Source organism: Parambassis ranga, chromosome 8 (genome assembly GCF_900634625.1).
Source record: "Parambassis ranga chromosome 8, fParRan2.1, whole genome shotgun sequence".
Taxonomy (NCBI): Eukaryota; Metazoa; Chordata; class Actinopteri; family Ambassidae; genus Parambassis; species Parambassis ranga.
In genome coordinates this window covers 7238817-7256730 of record NC_041029.1, presented here as the reverse complement: position 1 = coordinate 7256730, position 17914 = coordinate 7238817, and the positions used below count along the sequence as shown (strand labels likewise).

Here is a 17914-nt window from a genome sequence, read left to right as displayed (position 1 = left end):
CACTCAGAGGAAACATGTGCTGTGTGTGAAGGTGCAACGTTCACTGTCTTATGTCAAGAACTGAGTTCAGTCTGGGTGGACTCATTCACACTTGAAGGGCTTTATTGTAACACAGACTGGCTGGTTTACTGACAGGTCCTGCGTGGAGGTCAGAACCTCAGCAGCGAGGGACAGAGAGAACTGATAGGCAGATTACAGAAGATAAAGAGAAAAATATATGAGAGGAGACAGTTGGAGAGAGTTACAGTCAACCTTGAGGGATTTCATTAGAGTCCTGTGATTGAATTATGTGATCGATGAATTGAGTTAAACAGGAGCCACCTCTTCTGCCTGATCTGAAACTACTTGGCTGCAGTTCTGTCTGTCCTGATGTCCCCTGTGATAACAGTCCAGTCCTAATGATGGCTCGCACCAGCAGGACATGTAGCTCCTAAATATTCAGGTTCAAGGTGCTGTCAGCTTCTCCTGCACATTAAGCACACCTGTGTTTTTTTTGGATGCACCGCTCTTTGAATCGTCTTTGAATCGTTTGAATAATGAGCTTTCCTCTGATATGTTTTTACATTTATTTGCATTTTGCAGAAAAAAAGCTGTTTTTAATTAACACTTTCAGTAAAGCACAGTAGATGTAATGACGGGGCTAAATGAGCAACTTTTAATCAAGATTTATGTAGCTTAAAACAGCTGGAAATGTTTCCTGACACAGACTGATCCGCAGCAGCAGATATCAGTTGTTTTCTATTAGAAATCTGGGAGCGCCACCTAGTGGTCTGCTGCAGAATCTGGAATGTAAAGTCTGGGTTATAGTTCATACACACAGATGACTTTGTTAAGCTCAAGACTGATTGTTAAAGTCTACAACAAATGATGATTTAAAGCAGCATCGGATCAGATTCTGCATCAGTTTGGCCTTTATCCATAGGGTGTGTTGGTGAAATCTAATTAAGTTACAAACATTTTGATATCTAATTAATTGTAAACTGTTTCTCCAGTGTCTCAAATGTTTTGCTTCTCTGTTTTAATTCATAGTGAACTTGGACCGTTTGACAGAACATGACATCTGAAGTCTGCATGGAATGTGGTAAGTGTTGTTTTTGTTATCAATGTCAATTGAGTATTCACTCTTACTTGGTCATTTAATAATTGTTTTATCACTGTCTAAACTGATATTGGCTTTTTAAAGTACTCTGATTGATAAATGACAAAAATCAGAGGGTGTTTTACAACAAAAACATTTATCCTCTGCAGGTGTCATTGCCCTTAATGTCAGCCCAGGAAATTCACTGCATTTCTGAAATGATTCTGCCGACTGTTAGTGTTATTTAATGTTTCCCTGAGGCATATGTAGTGATGTTAAAAACACACAATACTCAGTAAAGTACAAGTATGTCAGTTTTTAATGTTGCTTCAAACAGCTGTCATTGTTAAAATAACAAAACTTCAGGTAGGAGTCCAACAGTACAACTTCCAGCATAGAGTTCTTATAGGAACATCAGCACTTTGTAAGGCAAAGAAAGGCAGACGGGCAATCCCATTTGTTTCCCATTTGTTGTATCTGCTCATTTCTTTAAGTGGATGTTCAGTAGTGCAAAGCAGAAACAGAAATCTTTGGCTAAGAGAGCACAGGAGTAAACAATCATTATTTGTAGGCACAGACTCACTGTAGCGTCTGTCAAAGAGTAAAATATCTGACTTCTGTTTTCCCTAAACCCTATATAGCTTCACATATACGTCAGTATTGCTTTTCTAAGACAAAGCCAATTCTTAGTGCTGGAAAGATTTTTCTCTGCTACAAGCTTGAGGGCACTTTGTTTAAATTCCAGCATTGTTAAAATGTTGGCAGGAAAGTAGGTGCATTTAAAATCATTCTTCTAGGAAAAACAAGCAGCTGCTGAGGTATACTTATAGACGTTTGTCCCTCCTCTTCCTCACTGGCCCTGGCCCTGACCTGGCAGTGCCCCCAGAAGGCCGTTGGCTGTGGTGAAGAGGTTGATGGGAGAGGACCCATCTGTAATGAGGGTGGACTTGAGCCCAAGAGCCTGGAGCATCTTCACCTGGAGGAGAGAAAACGTATGATGTAAGTTTCAAATGCTACACTCTGCTAATGATTAGCAGAAACTCTTATTAAAACATGCATTTTAAATTCTTTATACAGTACAATACAGTACCTGCAGCTCAGGTCCAGCTCTGGCCAGCTCCTTCAGGGTGTCTTTGCCCAGACTCTCCATCAGCTGCCCGAAGCGCTGACTCTCTATCTCACCCAAACGCTCCTGTTTCTCCACCTCTAGACGGTCCATCTCCTTCTTATAGTTCAGCTCCTGCTCACGAGCCTTCGCCAACCGCAGCAGCTCTGCCTCCTAAACATGCAGAGGATTGTTTATATATGTATATATTTATGCATTCATGATGAGGACTTGAGCTAGATAATGATGAGCAGGAGTAGTATGAGGAATTGTGAAAGAAGTGGTGCGGATAGGATTAGTCAAAGCTCTTCTCTGTCTGCTTTCCTCACTTGTAGTAGTGTTAGTAGGAGAAGAAACAGCAGTAGAGGAAGAGGAAGGTGTGAACATACCGCCTCAATCTTCTGAGCTTCAGCCTTCAGTTTGGCCTCGTTGACAGCTGCCTCTCCCTGAATACGAGCTGCCTCTGCCCGAGACTGAGCTTCAGCCTTTGCAGCTCCTGTACTCTCCACAGCAGCACTGAGACACAGATTCACAGGTTAAAGACAATGAAGTGGAAGTGAAGTTATTTTGATGGTACCAATGCATGTACACCTCCTGTTTTTGTTTTTTTAAAATGTTGCTGAAGTTTTGTCTGCTTGTTTTTTGGGTCTAGTATTAATCTGGAATGGGGAAAAAAACTGGAGCTTCACCAGTTAACACAGTCACCTGAGGGCTTCCAGCTCCAGCAGCTCCTTCCTGGCTCTCTCAGCCTCGGCCTGGTCAGTGATTTTCTGTCTCTCAAGCTTACCCCGAGCCTCCTGCTCCAGACGCTCTGCCTCATGTCTGCAGACAGAGAAAATATTATGATGCTGAATGAAAGCCTCTCACTGTGTGTGTGTCTGTGTTGTGTTGCAGACCTTGCAGCTGCCTCCTGAGAGTTGGTGGTGATCTCGATGGCCAGCTGGACGCTCTTCTGCAGGGCGTCTCGTGTCCTCTGGTCGACAGGCTCCACAGACTGGATGTCTACGCTGCTGATCACCAGATTGTTCTGATTGAAGCGAAGGCTCGGACGCAAAGACATCTTCTCATCAAATCCAAACACGGCTGAACAGATGATCCGGTTGGAGTTCTGAGGACAGAGGACATCTTGGACTGTTCAGATTCAAACTCACAGGGCATGACAGAGAAATGCTTCAGCTATAGCAGATCTGGATGGACAAATAAGAAGCACGCATCCCGACCCCAGCCTCAAACTGATGATGATGAATATTGTGCATATGCTGTTTACAAGACACTATTTCTCTGACACTGAAGCACGAACCTTGTGGAAGTCATCAAACTGCACAGAGGCGACGGCTCCTCTGATCCGTGAGGCGATGGCTTTACAGGCGTCTCCAACAAAGTCAGGGACTGAAAACAGAGCTGTTGCATCAGCAGCGTCTGCTGGAGATTTCACATCAAAGTGCCTGAAGAGGAAGAGAAGGATGGACCACAGTCAGTGAGCAGGCCGTCAGATAGGAGACAGAAATCTGTCTCTGTAGGTTTGAGGACAATTTGTATTTCAAGTTCTTTCTCACCGACCTCCATGTAGAGTTGTCTAATTCATTAAATAGTGACAATAGTGTTTAGTTTGTATATCATTTTGTGGGTTTGTGCAGAGACCTCAAGCATGTCTACTATGTCTTCTTTTTATGTGTATTTGTCTAAATGTTATACTGCTCAAAAGTTTACATTTCTTTGACTACAAAAATCAAGTGAAACTGCAGACACAGTGGTGGGTCATTGTTGTGTAGTGTGAACTGTGTGTAGTGTTACCAGTTGTAGGAGAGCTGTAGCTGCAGGCGGGCATGGTCGGCTGTCTCGATGGTGATGATGTCGGTGCAGAAGTCTGGCCCCAGCAGGAGGCACACAGACTTGATGACGTTGGGCCTCTTTGGTTTGTCTCCAGACAGCGACAGCACGGTGAACTGCTCATCGGGTCCCAGCATCACCATCTCCGGCCCAAACACCACCCTGCAGGTGCAACAGGACCCTCATCAGTTCAGCTAATTCATTTAACCTCACACATTCTGTAGCACGGGAGCCCCACCTGGCCTTCTTCTCTCTGTAGTCATACACCTGAACGGCGCCGTTGTGTGGGACCCTGTACGAGACCACCTTGGTCTTGTCTCTTGGCTCTCCCTGTGCAGACCGGGTGCGGTCTGAGCGATCAGCTAGAGGGTCGACAAGTGAAGTCAGCAGGGCCTCAACATTTGGGGGAAGCACCTTCTGCCATAACTCCTCATCGTGAGTCAGCATGTAGGTGTGACCAATCACTGCTCGCACCTGAGAGGCCGGACATTGTGCTGAAGTCAGTTACCACAACAACTAAAGTATTAACAAATTGCATAATCCCACGCTACCACCAGCATTTTAACTCGCTTTAAAACCAGACAAAAAATGGCTGAAATAAAATGATGGACAATTTGCAGGATCCATGCTAAGTTCTGTAATTTGTACCTTTCCAGTTTTTATGTCCCTGACGTAGATGCCCTCGTTCTCGTCCAGTGGGATGGCCTCTCTCTTCAGGACCACCTCAACAGTGGCAGGAGGGACGTATTCGATAGGGCCCCGCAGCATCCAGCGATCTCCGGGGCGACGAAGAATACCACTCCTCCTCGAGCGCTTGGCCCGTTCGTCTTCCCCCTCTTGCTCCTCCTCTTCCTCTTGCTGGCAGAGAGAACGGGGGAGAGACAGGAGGAGGACGGAGAAAAGGGTTAACGTGGCGATGCATTGAGGAGGAGAAGGAAGAGGCGGAGGGGTAGAAGGGACTGGAGAGGAGCACTGAGTAAAAATAAACATCCAATAACATGATGGGAACATAAAGTGAAGAAATAAAGGAGGAGAAATCAGAGGATGGAGGAAGAGGGGGCAGAGGAAGAAGAGAAGGGGGCTATGGGTTAGCCAGGTTAGGAAGAAAAGATGAAGCAGTAAAGGACAGACTCTCCTATTGTAATTCTGCTTCTTTGTCCACTGACCTCACCCTGAGGCATTTATTATCCATTTGACAAATCCCCTCGTTAAAGAACTCTTGACTCACCTTTCAACCACACAGTCGCACCCTTAACTACATACCTCCCTCACAAAGATCTGTGCTCATTTATCAGTGGTCGTTTGTCTTTTTACAGAGGTGTGCCAGCACAAAGTTTGCTTTTCTAATCTTTTCTCCGATCAACTGGTTTCACAGGCCAAGCACGGGATTTCTGACAAGGCATGACTTCTATACTCCTACACAAACTACATTCCAGCAGAAGTGTAGGGAAATATTTGCACAAACAGGCAGCAGAAGTTTCTTTATGTCTCAAAACATTTGTCTTGATGTTTGAAGCTCAACAACAGACTGTGGTATTTGGGCGTTTTCCAGGCACGCCTGCTATTGCATGAATGTAGGTGCAAAGGGCTTGATGAAGATGAAGAAATACTCTGAGGCAATCACAGAGAAGTGTGACATCAGCACACATGTCTATCCAGGAAGACCAAGCTCTCTGGCAGGAGCAGGACACAGCTGGGTTCTGTACACTGATCTATTTGTTACACTCGGGGTCAATAAACCTAATTTAATTGTTGATTACTCAAATGTGATCAAATGCCACACACACGGCAAAGAAACAGGATAACAGTGAAGATCACAACAGCAAATTCTCCAGATCTCACCTGGTCCACGTCGTTGAAGGCCTCCACAGCTCGCAGCACCAGACCCTCCTCCTCTGACAGCACGTACACATCCTGGATGCCATTTTCAAGGAGTTCTCCTGGCTGCAGGAAGAATGAGAGCTCGCCCTGACAGGAAAAGAAGACATATGAACAGAAAAAGTTAATATTCACTTATTACAGATAAAACAGTCAAATTTACACTCGGCCTGAAGCCTCCATGACACCTTACCTTCACCACCCTCTTCTTGCCCAGCTGAGGTTTACCGTCATGTCCGACCGGGTCCAGAATCACACAGTACTGCCTGCTGCTCAAGGTGGTCACATCCACCACCCCCACCACCTCCTCCGACACAGAGGGGATGTGCGCCTCCCTGTCAGCCATGGTGACCAGCCACTCCTCCCCGGTGCGACGGTCTCGTCCACCGGCATCTTTGAAGGGCCGCAGGGCGCGAACGTGCAGCGCTTTCTGTGGATGCAGTGAAGAGTTCCCATGAGAAACAAGTTGCTCATAAAAATACAACTAGATATAAAATTAAGAGTTGCTTTTTTTCACCTTGTCAGTCAGGATGAAAGCGTTGACGATGTCAACAACCTCTTCATGGGCTCCTGGCAGGTACGCCCCCACTTTACTGACAAGCCACTCCTCACCTGAACACAGGAACAAGTCAGTCAAACATGTGTGTGCATGTGGGGAAAAAGGAGCTTTGTTAAAGATTCAGATTTGGTTTTCAGTGTTTGAGGCTGCATGTTACCTGTGACTCTCTGGACCCCTCCTCTGTCCTTGCCCTCCTTGCGAGCTCTCAGCCTGATGGCCTGGTTCTCTCGGATCACTGTGGCCTTAATGGTCTCCAGCACCACCACCTCCTTCCTGGGGATGTAGGTCCCTGAAACAGAATTGCATTTACCAAAGAAAATTCCATGAATGATTTGCTCCGAATTGCTGAAAATGAGAATATTTGAAGAATATTAAAATCCCACCTGGTCCTTCAAACAGCCACTCATCTCCAGCCACTCTCTTCTCTCCTCCTTCCACCTCAAAGTCCAGCAGAGCCTGCAGACGCAGAGCCGTGTCCGGAAAGACGATCTGCAGCGGGGTCACGTCCTGACAGAAAAAACACAGTGCGTCATCTCACCAACAACTGTTTGTGTGGAAATAAAAACATAATCCTGTGTAAAGGACATGGGCTGACCTGCTGGAGCTCCTCTCCAGGGTAAAGGGGGAACGGGTCCCGCGTCAGGCGGATCTCCAGGTCAGCATGCCGGAGCTTGGCCTGGCCTGACTGGTCAAAGAGGACTTGGTGATCGTCGTCACGGGCCACAGGGTTCGCCACCACACAGTAGTGGCGAGGCGGCACCATGACCATCCGTACCGGTGAAAAAAGCACTCTGAGGAAGAAAAAGAAGATTTAACATTATTCAGGTCGGAGTGAGAATTAACATGCGACTTTAGAGGTGGTCCTGACTGTGACCCTTCTCAGACCTCTCATTGTCCTGGCGGATATATGTCAGTGGTCCAATCTCCACCCGAGCAATGTTGGTGTTCTGGTCGAGCACATGGATGTAGTGATGAGGAGGGATCCGGATGATTGATGTCTCCATATCTGGAACGTGGTTTCCTGAAAACACACAGAAGAAGAAGTGAATAAAAACACACTGGAAACACAAGAAAACAAGTCCTGAAGAAAACACGTTTTTATTGTTTTTGTGGCAACATGATTTCAAAATAAAATACCACACAAAATTAGGAACCTTTCTACCATTCAAAGTTCAATAGAAAGCAAAGCAGCACTGTGGGTAAATACGTGTATTGACATTTTTATCAAGTGATACAGCTAAGACACTCATGTGACCTGGGCCGTAGGAATCCCGGCGGCCCCGGGGCCAAAGTCTCTATAGGAACACTCAAGATCATAAAAAGACATAACTGTCCTGACGAGAGACAGAGAAAAAACCCATATAATTATAAACATTTAAATAATGTAAAATTTAATTATGAATTTATATTATTTATGAGTTCTGCTGAACACTGAGCTCAACGACCCTGCACGAAGCAGACTTTTATTTTGAAACGACCTCATTAATTCATCCTCATCATGTATTATCATGTAAGACACACCAGTAGCTGCAGCTCATTGATCTTTTGAAATAGGCCTTTACTCAGCAACAGCTAAACTGAGCATTAATCAATAAAACCAATCAGCTAATCTCAGTTATTTATTAAGGATCAGCTCATTCCTGCTGATCCAATGTAAAGATCTTTGTTTGTCTGTTGATCAGGTTTGGTTCCAATTAAATAGCTCCTGATGCTCAGTTTCATTACAGATGATGGCTTCAAAACATTCTGATTATTGAGAGACACTGTGCAACTACAGGAGAATGGTAGGAGGTATTGAAAGCCTGAGGAGGCTCCTGTGGAACAGCTGCGGCTTGGTGGCAGCTCTGTTCTCTATAATTTAACTAAGGACTGCTTCCTGGATCTCAGGCCTGCTTGGGCTGCGCTTCCTGGTTTAAAGGGACCTGACTTGTCATGGAGACAACTCCCAAACCAAAGCCCATTGCAAATACAGAGGATTTAAAGACACCGTCGCTGTTAGAGAGTGGCACCAAGTTCAATGGCATAAATTAAGAGACTTTATAGGACGCTGAGATGAGTCCGGGAATCATTTAAAAAGCACCAAGTGCACCCAGTCATTGAGGATCAAATGGATAAATGAGGCGATGAGTTGAATCAAACACGCCGATTAAAAGGTCTTCTACTAATTATTCATGAATCAGCTTCTGTTCGGTTCTGTTGAGCAGAAATCGTCTCTGCTGAATGTGAAGATTTCAAACTTTGACATTTCTAAAGGGAGTTCTGCTGCAGAGCTCCTGGATCTTACCTCGTCGCTGTGCGGCCCTGTTCGGTTCGGTTCTGCAGGCAGACAGACGGTTTGATGTCCCCTTCCGTATAGGTCCGGACTCTGTGACGCAGGTAGAGCTGCTGAAAACTCTGTGGGATTCACCCTACAAAGACACGCAATTATGCTGTAAAGTAGGGGGGTGTGGCTCCACGGTGATCCCGGAAAACACCGAGCAGCCCTCACGTGGTTTCCCGACCTCTGCGTCAGAGGAGGAGCAGCTGACGGTCAGAGGGTCCGGGGCTGCAGCCTCGCTGACAGTAAACCCGACAAGAGCACCCCGGCACACACACCTGCAGAATCCAGACCACTAAACAAAAAAACACAAAGACAAACAGCGGTTTTATAGAATATTACCAGTCAGCAGGCTGCTATAGACTCTGGTTATCGGACTTTATTCTGGTAATATTATGACTTTATTTTCTTGGATTACCAACATTATAACGACTTTTCCCCGCATATTATTACGAGTAATGTAATGTAGGCCTATAACAGTATTTTCTCAATATTATGATCTTGAAAACTCCTCAAACATGTGGTTGTTACTTGAGTGCATCAGCATGTTTTACAAAGCTGGTCACAAAAAGCCACAAGAACAGAAGTTAAAGAACAGTTCACCGACACAGATACACAGACAGACAACACGGCGTGGCAATGGTTAAAGCGAGAGAATAAAATAAAGTTGTACAACCTTGTAATTTTATTTAAATCGTATTTCAATGCAGTCATTTATTTAAACACACACACAATCAGGGTAATATTATAGATATTTAATGGTTAAACAAACAATACAGCCGAGACAGAAACAAAGAACGAAAGAGAAATACTAAAGCAGCAGCACACACACTCATTTATCCAGCTCCACCGCCACGCTTCGACTGATTACATTGTTTAGAGGGTGTTAAGATTTAAATTTTTAATGTATTATCTTAGTATAAATAATGATGGCGCCCTCTGCTGGACAATACTGGAATACAGAAAAAGACAGCTGCTGGTGACATCCTGCGACTACTTCACAAAGACACTGCTTCACCTCTAATGAAGCATTTTGTTAGAATTAACGGATAAATCCACACGCAGGATGAAAATCGACTTTGATTCTGTAAAACTTTTCTTCATTTAGGCATTTAATATCTCACATATATACTGCAAGCAGGACAGTGTGGAGGAGGTGCACAACAGACACACAGGGGTTAACAATCTTCATCACAAATGATACACATAGAGCCACGGCATGCTTCATCCGTGCGCTGCAGGCTGGACACAACATTTCATAAACATCTTACAGTAACAGAGAGAACAAACAGCTCAGGAAACATTTGTGAAAATATCTGAGGAACATCTGTACAGACCTTTGGTTGAATATGTGCTCCTGTATATACCTCTAGTGTACAATATACATATTTAGATCTAATTTAAATACTAATTTGGCTAAAATGAATATCAAAAAATAGTATGTATATAATTGACATGTGATACGCCATCTTCCACTGTACACACACTGATAAATGAGCTGAACATGCGTCTCTTCCCTTTGTGTAAACAACACGATGAGCAGGTTTGTTCACACACACACACACACACACACACATTAAGTACAAAAGATCAGCTTTTAACAACACACGCACACACACACTTACACAGGAAGACTGACTACATGTGGTTAAGATTGCTTGGTATAAAATAGATTTCTTTAAATATTACAAAGGTCATTTGAAATGAACTGACGCAGTACATAGAGAGTCCAAGAGTCAAATGAGAACATCCAGGTTTTTGTTCCAGCAGCAACAAAATGGTTCAGTAATAATAAAAAAAAGGGTTAAAACTCTGGTTCCCAAACACCTTCTGATCACATGGATGGATCATCCAGGTTTTTTTCCCACCAAGAAATTAAAGTGATGTTTGCGTTAAAAAGTTCTGATCACCTCAGAACTTTACACTGGCTGCTATTATACCGTGTGAACATACTTACAGTGTTTGTATGTTCGGTCTTCACTCTCTTTTAGCTCTGTTATGGTCTTTTATGATTCCTGAGTGTCTGGATACTTAGCTGAAAGATGCTAAACAGAAGCTTTTTACAGCTTTTTATTTTAAAAAACTTGCTGGAGCAAAAGATGAAGAACGTCTAAATTACCAAGAGAGAAAGCTGAGATAACAGAGCTAATGGCACAATGACGGCTGCTAGATGTCGATTAAATAAAAACCTCAACAACACTAGCTGCCCTGTTAGCACAGTTTAGCTGGAAGAGCTAATGTTGGCTCATGTTTAGAGTGGTTAGTGTTTCCTGTCAGCTGATGGTGCTGCTGTGCACACCTTGTCTTTGTCAGAAAATAACAGACTGCACATGTTTTAAATAGTATCAAACGTCTTTGTGAGGAACATGTTTCACTCTTTCACAAAGTGACAGTGGGTTTGCTGTAAGGCTGCTAGAACAGAAGCTGGATATCATGTGACTTCAGCTTTACAATGTCACAAAATAAAACTTAATGTTACAAAATTAGTGTTTAACAGTAATATAATAATCTACTCGGGAGTTTCTCCTCACAATAAGCCGCTCCAATGTATGAGTCTTTGTTTGGTTCATGCTCCTTAAAGACAGAGAGAGTTCTGTTCCAGCTTCAGAACAGAAACTAGGTCAGCCGTCAGTCAGAAATGTGAGAGAAGGTCCCAGTTTGAAAGTTTGGTTTTGGAAGCACAGTGAAGATTAAGTGCTGGTGTTCCAGGCTGAGAGAGGAGACAAGGGTCTGACTGTGCAGCTCAGAGCAGAGAAACTGCTCCAGCGGTCTCCTGCTTCTCTTCCTGTTTCACTTCCTGAGGTTGAAGGTGGATATCATGATTGTTTTTATAAAAGGTCTTCAGTCCAACATGGCATCCAGTTGGTCAGCCAGGTCGTCGAACATGTTGCCAATGTCGTCCAGAATGGTCCCTGCAGACTTCACTGTGCTTGCTCTGCTGGTGTAAAAAGATGAGACAGGAAACATCAAAAACTACACAAATACATCAATATGATGCAATGTAAGAGGAGAATCTGGCCTGAAGGTGGCGCTATCAGGGTGAAGTGAACATTTTAATATAAAGCGGTAATGTAGTAGACTGAGAATGTCTGCTGGTCTCACCTGTCAGAGCTGTCCTCCTGGTTCAGTTTTCTCTCAACAGCCTTTAGAGCAGCTTCTAGAGAAGTACTGGTCTGATCCAGTCTCTGCTGGACCACCTCAGTCCCGCAGGATGACTCAGCATGGCCTGGACCCACCACACAGACCTGAGGCCTTGCTGCTGCCAGAGAGGGACTCTGAGGGGCCGATGCTGGAGCCGAGGACCCACGGGAGGGTGAGGACGGAGAGGTGAAGGCCACACTTTGAACCGCATTGACAGTTATAGTAGGAGAGGAGAGTCCTGCTGAGACAAAACAAGGTCCGTTTTTAATTTCTAAACATGTCCAAAGTATAAATTCAGTGGTAACAACTTTCCACTCTGAGACGAGAAAAAATACTTAAGTTACAATGACGTGTGTGTATCTTACCCTGTGCAGCCAGCAGACTGTGACGGAGAGGTTTTGGGGCGACCGCAGGAGGTTTAGGGGACAGAGGAGGTTTGATGGGAGACCCTGTTGCTGGACTGCCTGGCCTCGCTGGACTGGCTGGCCTCGCTGGACTGGCTGGCCTAGCTGGACTGGCTGGCCTAGCTGGACTGGCCGGCCTCTCCAAACTGGCTTCACTGATCCTCAGACTGACCTCTTCCTGGTTTCTGGAAGGAGGCCTGCTGCCGTCAGACTCAGATCCGGTTGCCTCTGGTCCCTCTCTGCTGGGGGAGCCCTGCTCCTTGTCTTTGGGTTTGTGTCGGCGCTTCACAGTGTCCGACTCTTTCAGATTAAACTCTGGAACATCCAGATTCTTGGCTGCCTGTTTGTCTGGAGGCTCCAGCACAGCCTCGGCCCTGGGTGGACCAGGAGCTTTGGGCCTCTGTTTGATAGTCAGGTTGCCCTCCTCAGCAAATGGGATGCACTCACTGGAGCTGTTCTGAGGAGACGAGGACCCTTCCAGTCCACGACCTTTTGATTCCTCTTCCTCAGAGTCAGACTTCACCCCGCGGTCGAGCTCAGTGCTGCTGTTGGTCTGTGTTGGAGCACATTCGCTGTGCACCCTCCTTCTCACCCCTGCATTTTCTCTGGTCTCCGCAGAGCTGGGCGAGGAGGGAAGCGCCTCCTGCTGAGCCTCATTAGGTTTCGGTCCTGGGGGGTTCTTCCCGTCTGTGCTTCCTTCCAGAGAAGCTGCGATGCTCCTCACACTCCCTGGACTATCAGTCACCACTCCACCAGAGGATGACGTTGTGCTGCTGTCGCTCAACTCCCCGCTGGTGGTGCTGCTGACTGAGCTCAGTCTTTTTGGAGGAGGTGGGGGAGGACCTTTTTTCCGGGCACGCACTGCAAATGACTGACTGCGTCCCACATTGCCGTTCTTCTCTGGACTTGACTGTAACCGAGCCAGCTGACTGCGGCCAGGCTTTCGAGTCAAAGTGGCGTAGGACTGCACGTTTGCAGAAGGAAATGCGGGCTCGTCATCATCGTCATCAGGCTCTCCGTCTGACAGAGCGTAACGGGTCATGCTCTGGGCACGCTTCTTAGGTGGTGTCAGGGTCATGGAGTGGTTCTCATGCCTGGGTGATGAGTTCAGGTCAGTGGAGCCACAGTTAGAGTGCAGATAGCTGAAACCCTTCAGTGCTGGTGAGCCATGAGGGGAGGGGCTATGAGATCCAGACAGATTGGGCTTGGCTGGAATGGCTGGGTACTTAAACACTGTGGCTGTTCCCAGAGGTACCTGTTTGGGCAACTGTTGCTGCTGTTGGTGCCTCTGGTCCCAGCCCTCTGGGAGGTTCCTCTCCTTGGCAGGGCTGCCTTCCAGGCTCTCCTGGGACCAGCTGTGGGGGGTGATAGAGGCTGTAGGGGGTTCCTGAGAGCGCCCTGAGCCTCTGGACCGGGTGTCGATACTCTCCTGGCTCTGGGACATCCCCACTTGGTTCTTGATGGCCAAACCTTCCTCACAGCCTCCATAGTGGCTGGACATAGCTGTCTGCAGCTCTGCGCTCAGCTCGCTGTCCTGGAAGGTCAGCATCTTTGGGGTGTGAGGTGAAGAGCATTCACCTCCAGAGTCGGATGGCTCGATGGTGACGAGGTGGAGAGCTCCGGGGGCTTTTCGTTGCAGGGTGCCTTGGCCTGATTCAGCCTGAAGAATTGCCCTCTGGATGTCACACAGCTTCTTCACTGCCAACATCAGCTTCTTCTGGTGGCCTGGAAGGAAAACTCAACCATCAAACCAAAAGTCCCAAAATTCACATTACAATCCAGCAGTGTAAAGCTCTGATGTGTCCTCACCCAGCTTTGTGATGCCGATTTCCTGCAGATCCTCCCACGTGAGGTCTTTTACAATAGTAATGGAGTCATAGCCATTTTCTGAGAGTTTTTTGTGGTACTGTGGGAGGCCGATGGCACTGAGCCACTCACCTAGATCGGACTGTGAGAAAAAAAGATTATAAATTTGTGTGCTTAGCAGTTACATAGAACGTATAGAAAACAGATGTGAGTCTCACTGGGGTGTACTCAGGCAGCCACTCTGGGATGTTCAGGTTGTTGATTTCGATGGAGATTTTCTTGCGGTGTCCTGGTTTGGTCACTCCGATGGCAGTCAGATCCTGCAAGCATGACAGATCAGTTTTTTCTACAGGTTTTTGAGCACAGTCAGACAGGCCTATCAGTACATTTTAGTTTTTTCTGTCAATTAACATTAGGATGTTTACACCTTGCAGAACTATATATAAACACCAGTGAGTTTGTTCACCTCAGGAGTCATCCTGCTGATAGTCGGTACATCATATCCATTGTTCAGGAAATTCGTAGTGTATTGCTCCAGCTGGAAGTCGCTCAGCCACTGATAGATAGCCTCTGCATCCTAAAACACACAAAGGTAAAAACACCCAAGTGACTTCAGTTTCTACAGATGACTTGTGTCTTACTGTCAGATGTTGGTTTTTGTCTTCTTGGCAATGATCAGGACTGCCATGAAATGTGTAAACAAAAAAGTGTGAAGTGAGTTTGAGTGTCAGTAAAGGTTTCACCTTCCCCTCCAGCAGCTGCTGAGGACGAACAAACTGCTGCGAGAAGCTCTGCTCTGCAGGCCGCTGCACTGTGACCGTCTGCTTCCGAGGAGTCCCTCCTGGAGGACAGCAGCAGGTTCGTGACAAATATGTAATGCAGGAAAGTGTGGACAGAGAGTGTCCACAGTACTTAACTACAATAGCAACTGTTGTTGGAAGGGAAAAAAGCAAAAGTACCTGAAGGATGATCAAGCTGTTTGTTGAGGTCTGCTGAGTGTCCAGAGTCCACAGCAGAGGGCGCTGTCTGCAAACACATATCAACACAGCAGCCTCAGATTCAGTAAGAAGTATTTATGTGAAGACCAGAGAACAAGTACTGGTGAAGAAAAGTTCAAACTGTGGAGTGAACTTGAAGTATTTCTCAATGTTTTAGGAATGATCACTGACATAGATACATACAGAGTGACTGTCAACTTGTTGTGTTAACACGTGCAACAGTCTGATTGTACCTTGTTGGCGTTGTCATGATGGCTGGCATTGAGTTGGAGTCCATTAGGTGCATTGTTGCTCTCCGTACTCTGTCCACTTCCAGCACTGCGGGTGCTGCCCACACTGCCAGTGCTCCCGACACTGTTTCTGTCTCCTGCTGCAAACAAAAACACAAAAATGAATTCCTGATGTGCCGGAGGGAGAGTTCATGTCAGCGGAGAGGGTCGGTGTCAGGCTGTAGGAAGCAGCAGATGTTCTTTGTCCAGACAGGGGCCTGTTTGGGGGGGGCTGAGGATCTAGGAGGGTGACGACGGGAGTGTCGATGGGAGTGACGGGCAGGATGCAAAAGAGCACAGCTGCAGCCATGAGGCCGACCATGTAAAACTGTAGCTCATGTAGCTGGGAGCAGGCGTGAAATACTTCATACATCACATATCTTATCTATTGTTATCTATTGTCTATTTCTGACAGCTGTCCCCCCCTTGTGGCAGCACTGAGGATAACAAATGCTCAGACCGCGAGTTCAGCCTGAAGCAGATGATACAGTGATCATACAGTGTTTGGACCCGACACACCAAGACAACCGCCCTTTATCCTCACCTGTCGATTTTATTGATTATTGATTGATTTAATTTAGCCTGCAGCTAGTGAGTTTCCCCAATAATACATGTCACAAAGTGATCTGAGATAATGTGAGACATAAGATGACGAGATGACTTGAGTGAAGTGACCTGAGATAATGTGGACTGCAATATCTGATGCAGGTGACTTGAGGAAACTGGATCACATTTAGCTAATAGCATTCACTTTCAGTGGTCTTGGTGTGTGGGGCCCTGATGCAGAGCGGTGAGCGGGGCAGTGATGCAGCTTCAGAACAGCCGGGCAGGAGAAGCTGTCGTCCGGACTCTTACCATGACATGAGTCCCTGAGAACCCAGATGTCCTCGAAGGGACATCCAGACTGAGACAGGTGGCTCGGAGACAAACCTATCAGACACAAAGACTCTAATGGACTTCTGTCAGGGGAAGTGACTGAGGAGCTGAGTAGTGTTACATGACAGATTAGACAAGAAAGGGTTTTTGTGGTTTCTGTGTGTGATGAGTGGACATGTAAAACAAAGGTCATTGAAGGTTATGGAGTTTATGTAAACTCCATTACTGAGTGCTAAACCTACATGTCTTTGCAAAATATTTGGATTTACAGGACAAGAAGAGATCTGGACTGCCCCATCAACTGGCTGGAAGAGTCTGGATGTTTTCTCTGAACTATCTCCGGGGCTCTTATAAGTACATGATGGAAATACTCAGAACACTCTGACTGATCATCACATCAACATGTCTCCACAAAGATCCTCAAAGTGAATCAGTGCTGCTGGTCCAACAGTGCCAGAGGCTTAAACCTTGCATGTGTGTGTCCTTGAGTGTGTGTATACCTGTGCTGGTAGTGAGGCCGTTGGCTAAAGGTAGCACCACATGGGTGGGGGGAGCATACAGTGTGTAGGAGTCATCAGTCTGAGGGGCGGAGCTGAGGCTGGAGGAGAGGGGGGCTCTGGACAGCAGCTGCTGGCGTTGGGTGGGCAGAGAGGCGTGCCGGGATAAGGTGCCCCCTACAGGGCGAGACAGGGAGGAGGAGGAAGGGGGAGGGAGGAGGAGGAGGAGGTTATCAAGCTGATGGTTAGAGGTGGATGTCAGTCATTATGGGGTATGGATGGAGAGATGGATGCAGGAGGGAAGAAAGAGGAGCATGGGATGGTCTGGAAGCAGGCAGATTAGTTCTTAACTGAAGAGACAATAGAGGTCTGGACATCACCTATGAGAGGTGATCTCCGTAAACGACGGGCTAAGAGGGATGACACTAGATGATCCTTAACTAAATACTAATTTGAACACAGAATATTTTTTATTGCATTTTTTTACTAAGGTGAATAAATAGAAACTGACCGTTTCTCCTGCTGATGACCTCCACGATGGATGGAGGGAAGAAGCCGACTCTGTCTGTCCCTCTCTGGTTGTCATGGATGTGGCCCTTCCAGCGTCCATCCATATGCTGCTCCATTACCTGCAGGGAATGAAAGGGGTCAGTGGAAGTCTTTGGTGCCTGATGTACAGATTTGAAGTAATAGACTATTTTAATTTTGAATTCCGTTTATTAAAATCTCACTGTGGTCTCTCTGTGGACAGAGAACACAGGGATCTGTATTTTTCCACTGTTTACACAAGAAGAGAATTCATTCAGTACAAATGTGTATGAGTACTAACACAAGCCTCAGCACGACCTGCATCATCATCATTATCAACACCTTCAGCTTTGCTCATCACTCTGATTCACTCACAGGAAGTCGGAAGCAAGACAGAACGTGTCTACGGTGAGTTCACTGTCTGTTGTAACAGCGGGACAGTTGAGTTTGATCTCTTTATGAACTCTGGTGATACATTTTTCCCGGGATAAAAAGAGGTGTGTGTGTGTGTGTGCTTGTAATGTGTTGGACTTGTCTCCACTTGATTATCAACAATGAATTCCCTTGTTCTCACATTAAAAGTAACACATGTATGACATAACTCAGATCCTTAATCTCTCTCCACCTT

General features: G+C 46.1%; 3 protein-coding genes across 17 annotated transcripts in view; 1 reads left to right on the top strand and 2 right to left on the bottom strand.

Moving 5' to 3' along the window:
* The window catches only part of samd9l (sterile alpha motif domain containing 9 like), a 162635-nt gene that overhangs the window by 97967 nt on the left and 46754 nt on the right, over nt 1-17914 (top strand). The gene's annotated exons all lie outside the window — the stretch shown is intronic.
* On the bottom strand, nt 1380-8904 carry LOC114440031 (major vault protein). Of its 2 annotated transcripts, XM_028412283.1 has the most exons (18): nt 8735-8904; nt 7605-7614; nt 7336-7474; nt 7046-7241; nt 6834-6957; nt 6608-6739; nt 6409-6503; nt 6085-6321; nt 5856-5981; nt 4662-4871; nt 4252-4487; nt 3978-4175; nt 3484-3628; nt 3080-3291; nt 2889-3005; nt 2573-2699; nt 2169-2357; nt 1380-2054 (listed from the first exon to the last, which is right to left on the bottom strand). In XM_028412283.1, the coding sequence occupies exons 3-18, from the start codon at nt 7452-7454 to the stop codon at nt 1929-1931; spliced, it is 2589 nt and encodes an 862-aa protein (XP_028268084.1). In that variant the 5' UTR covers nt 7455-7474; nt 7605-7614; nt 8735-8904; the 3' UTR covers nt 1380-1928. The 2 variants fall into 2 exon arrangements, with proteins under 2 accessions (XP_028268084.1, XP_028268083.1); XM_028412282.1 differs by lacking the exon at nt 7605-7614 and having other exon boundaries at nt 7336-7471.
* LOC114440013 (CASK interacting protein 2) overlaps nt 9511-17914 on the bottom strand; it is a 43644-nt gene continuing 35240 nt past the window's right edge. For 2 of the 12 annotated variants that reach the window (XM_028412234.1, XM_028412238.1), the window contains exons 11-22: nt 17270-17387; nt 16762-16935; nt 16241-16315; nt 15350-15486; nt 15078-15144; nt 14862-14959; nt 14585-14695; nt 14337-14438; nt 14122-14260; nt 12274-14037; nt 11870-12149; nt 9511-11705 (exon numbers count right to left, since the gene is read on the bottom strand). In XM_028412234.1, coding sequence (XP_028268035.1) covers nt 11609-11705; nt 11870-12149; nt 12274-14037; nt 14122-14260; nt 14337-14438; nt 14585-14695; nt 14862-14959; nt 15078-15144; nt 15350-15486; nt 16241-16315; nt 16762-16935; nt 17270-17387 — 3162 coding nt within the window. In that variant the 3' untranslated portion in view covers nt 9511-11608. The remainder of the gene's footprint in view (nt 11706-11869; nt 12150-12273; nt 14038-14121; nt 14261-14336; nt 14439-14584; nt 14696-14861; nt 14960-15077; nt 15145-15349; nt 15487-16240; nt 16316-16761; nt 16936-17269; nt 17388-17914) is intronic. The other 10 variants (XM_028412235.1, XM_028412246.1, XM_028412239.1 and 7 more) reach the window with 8 other exon arrangements.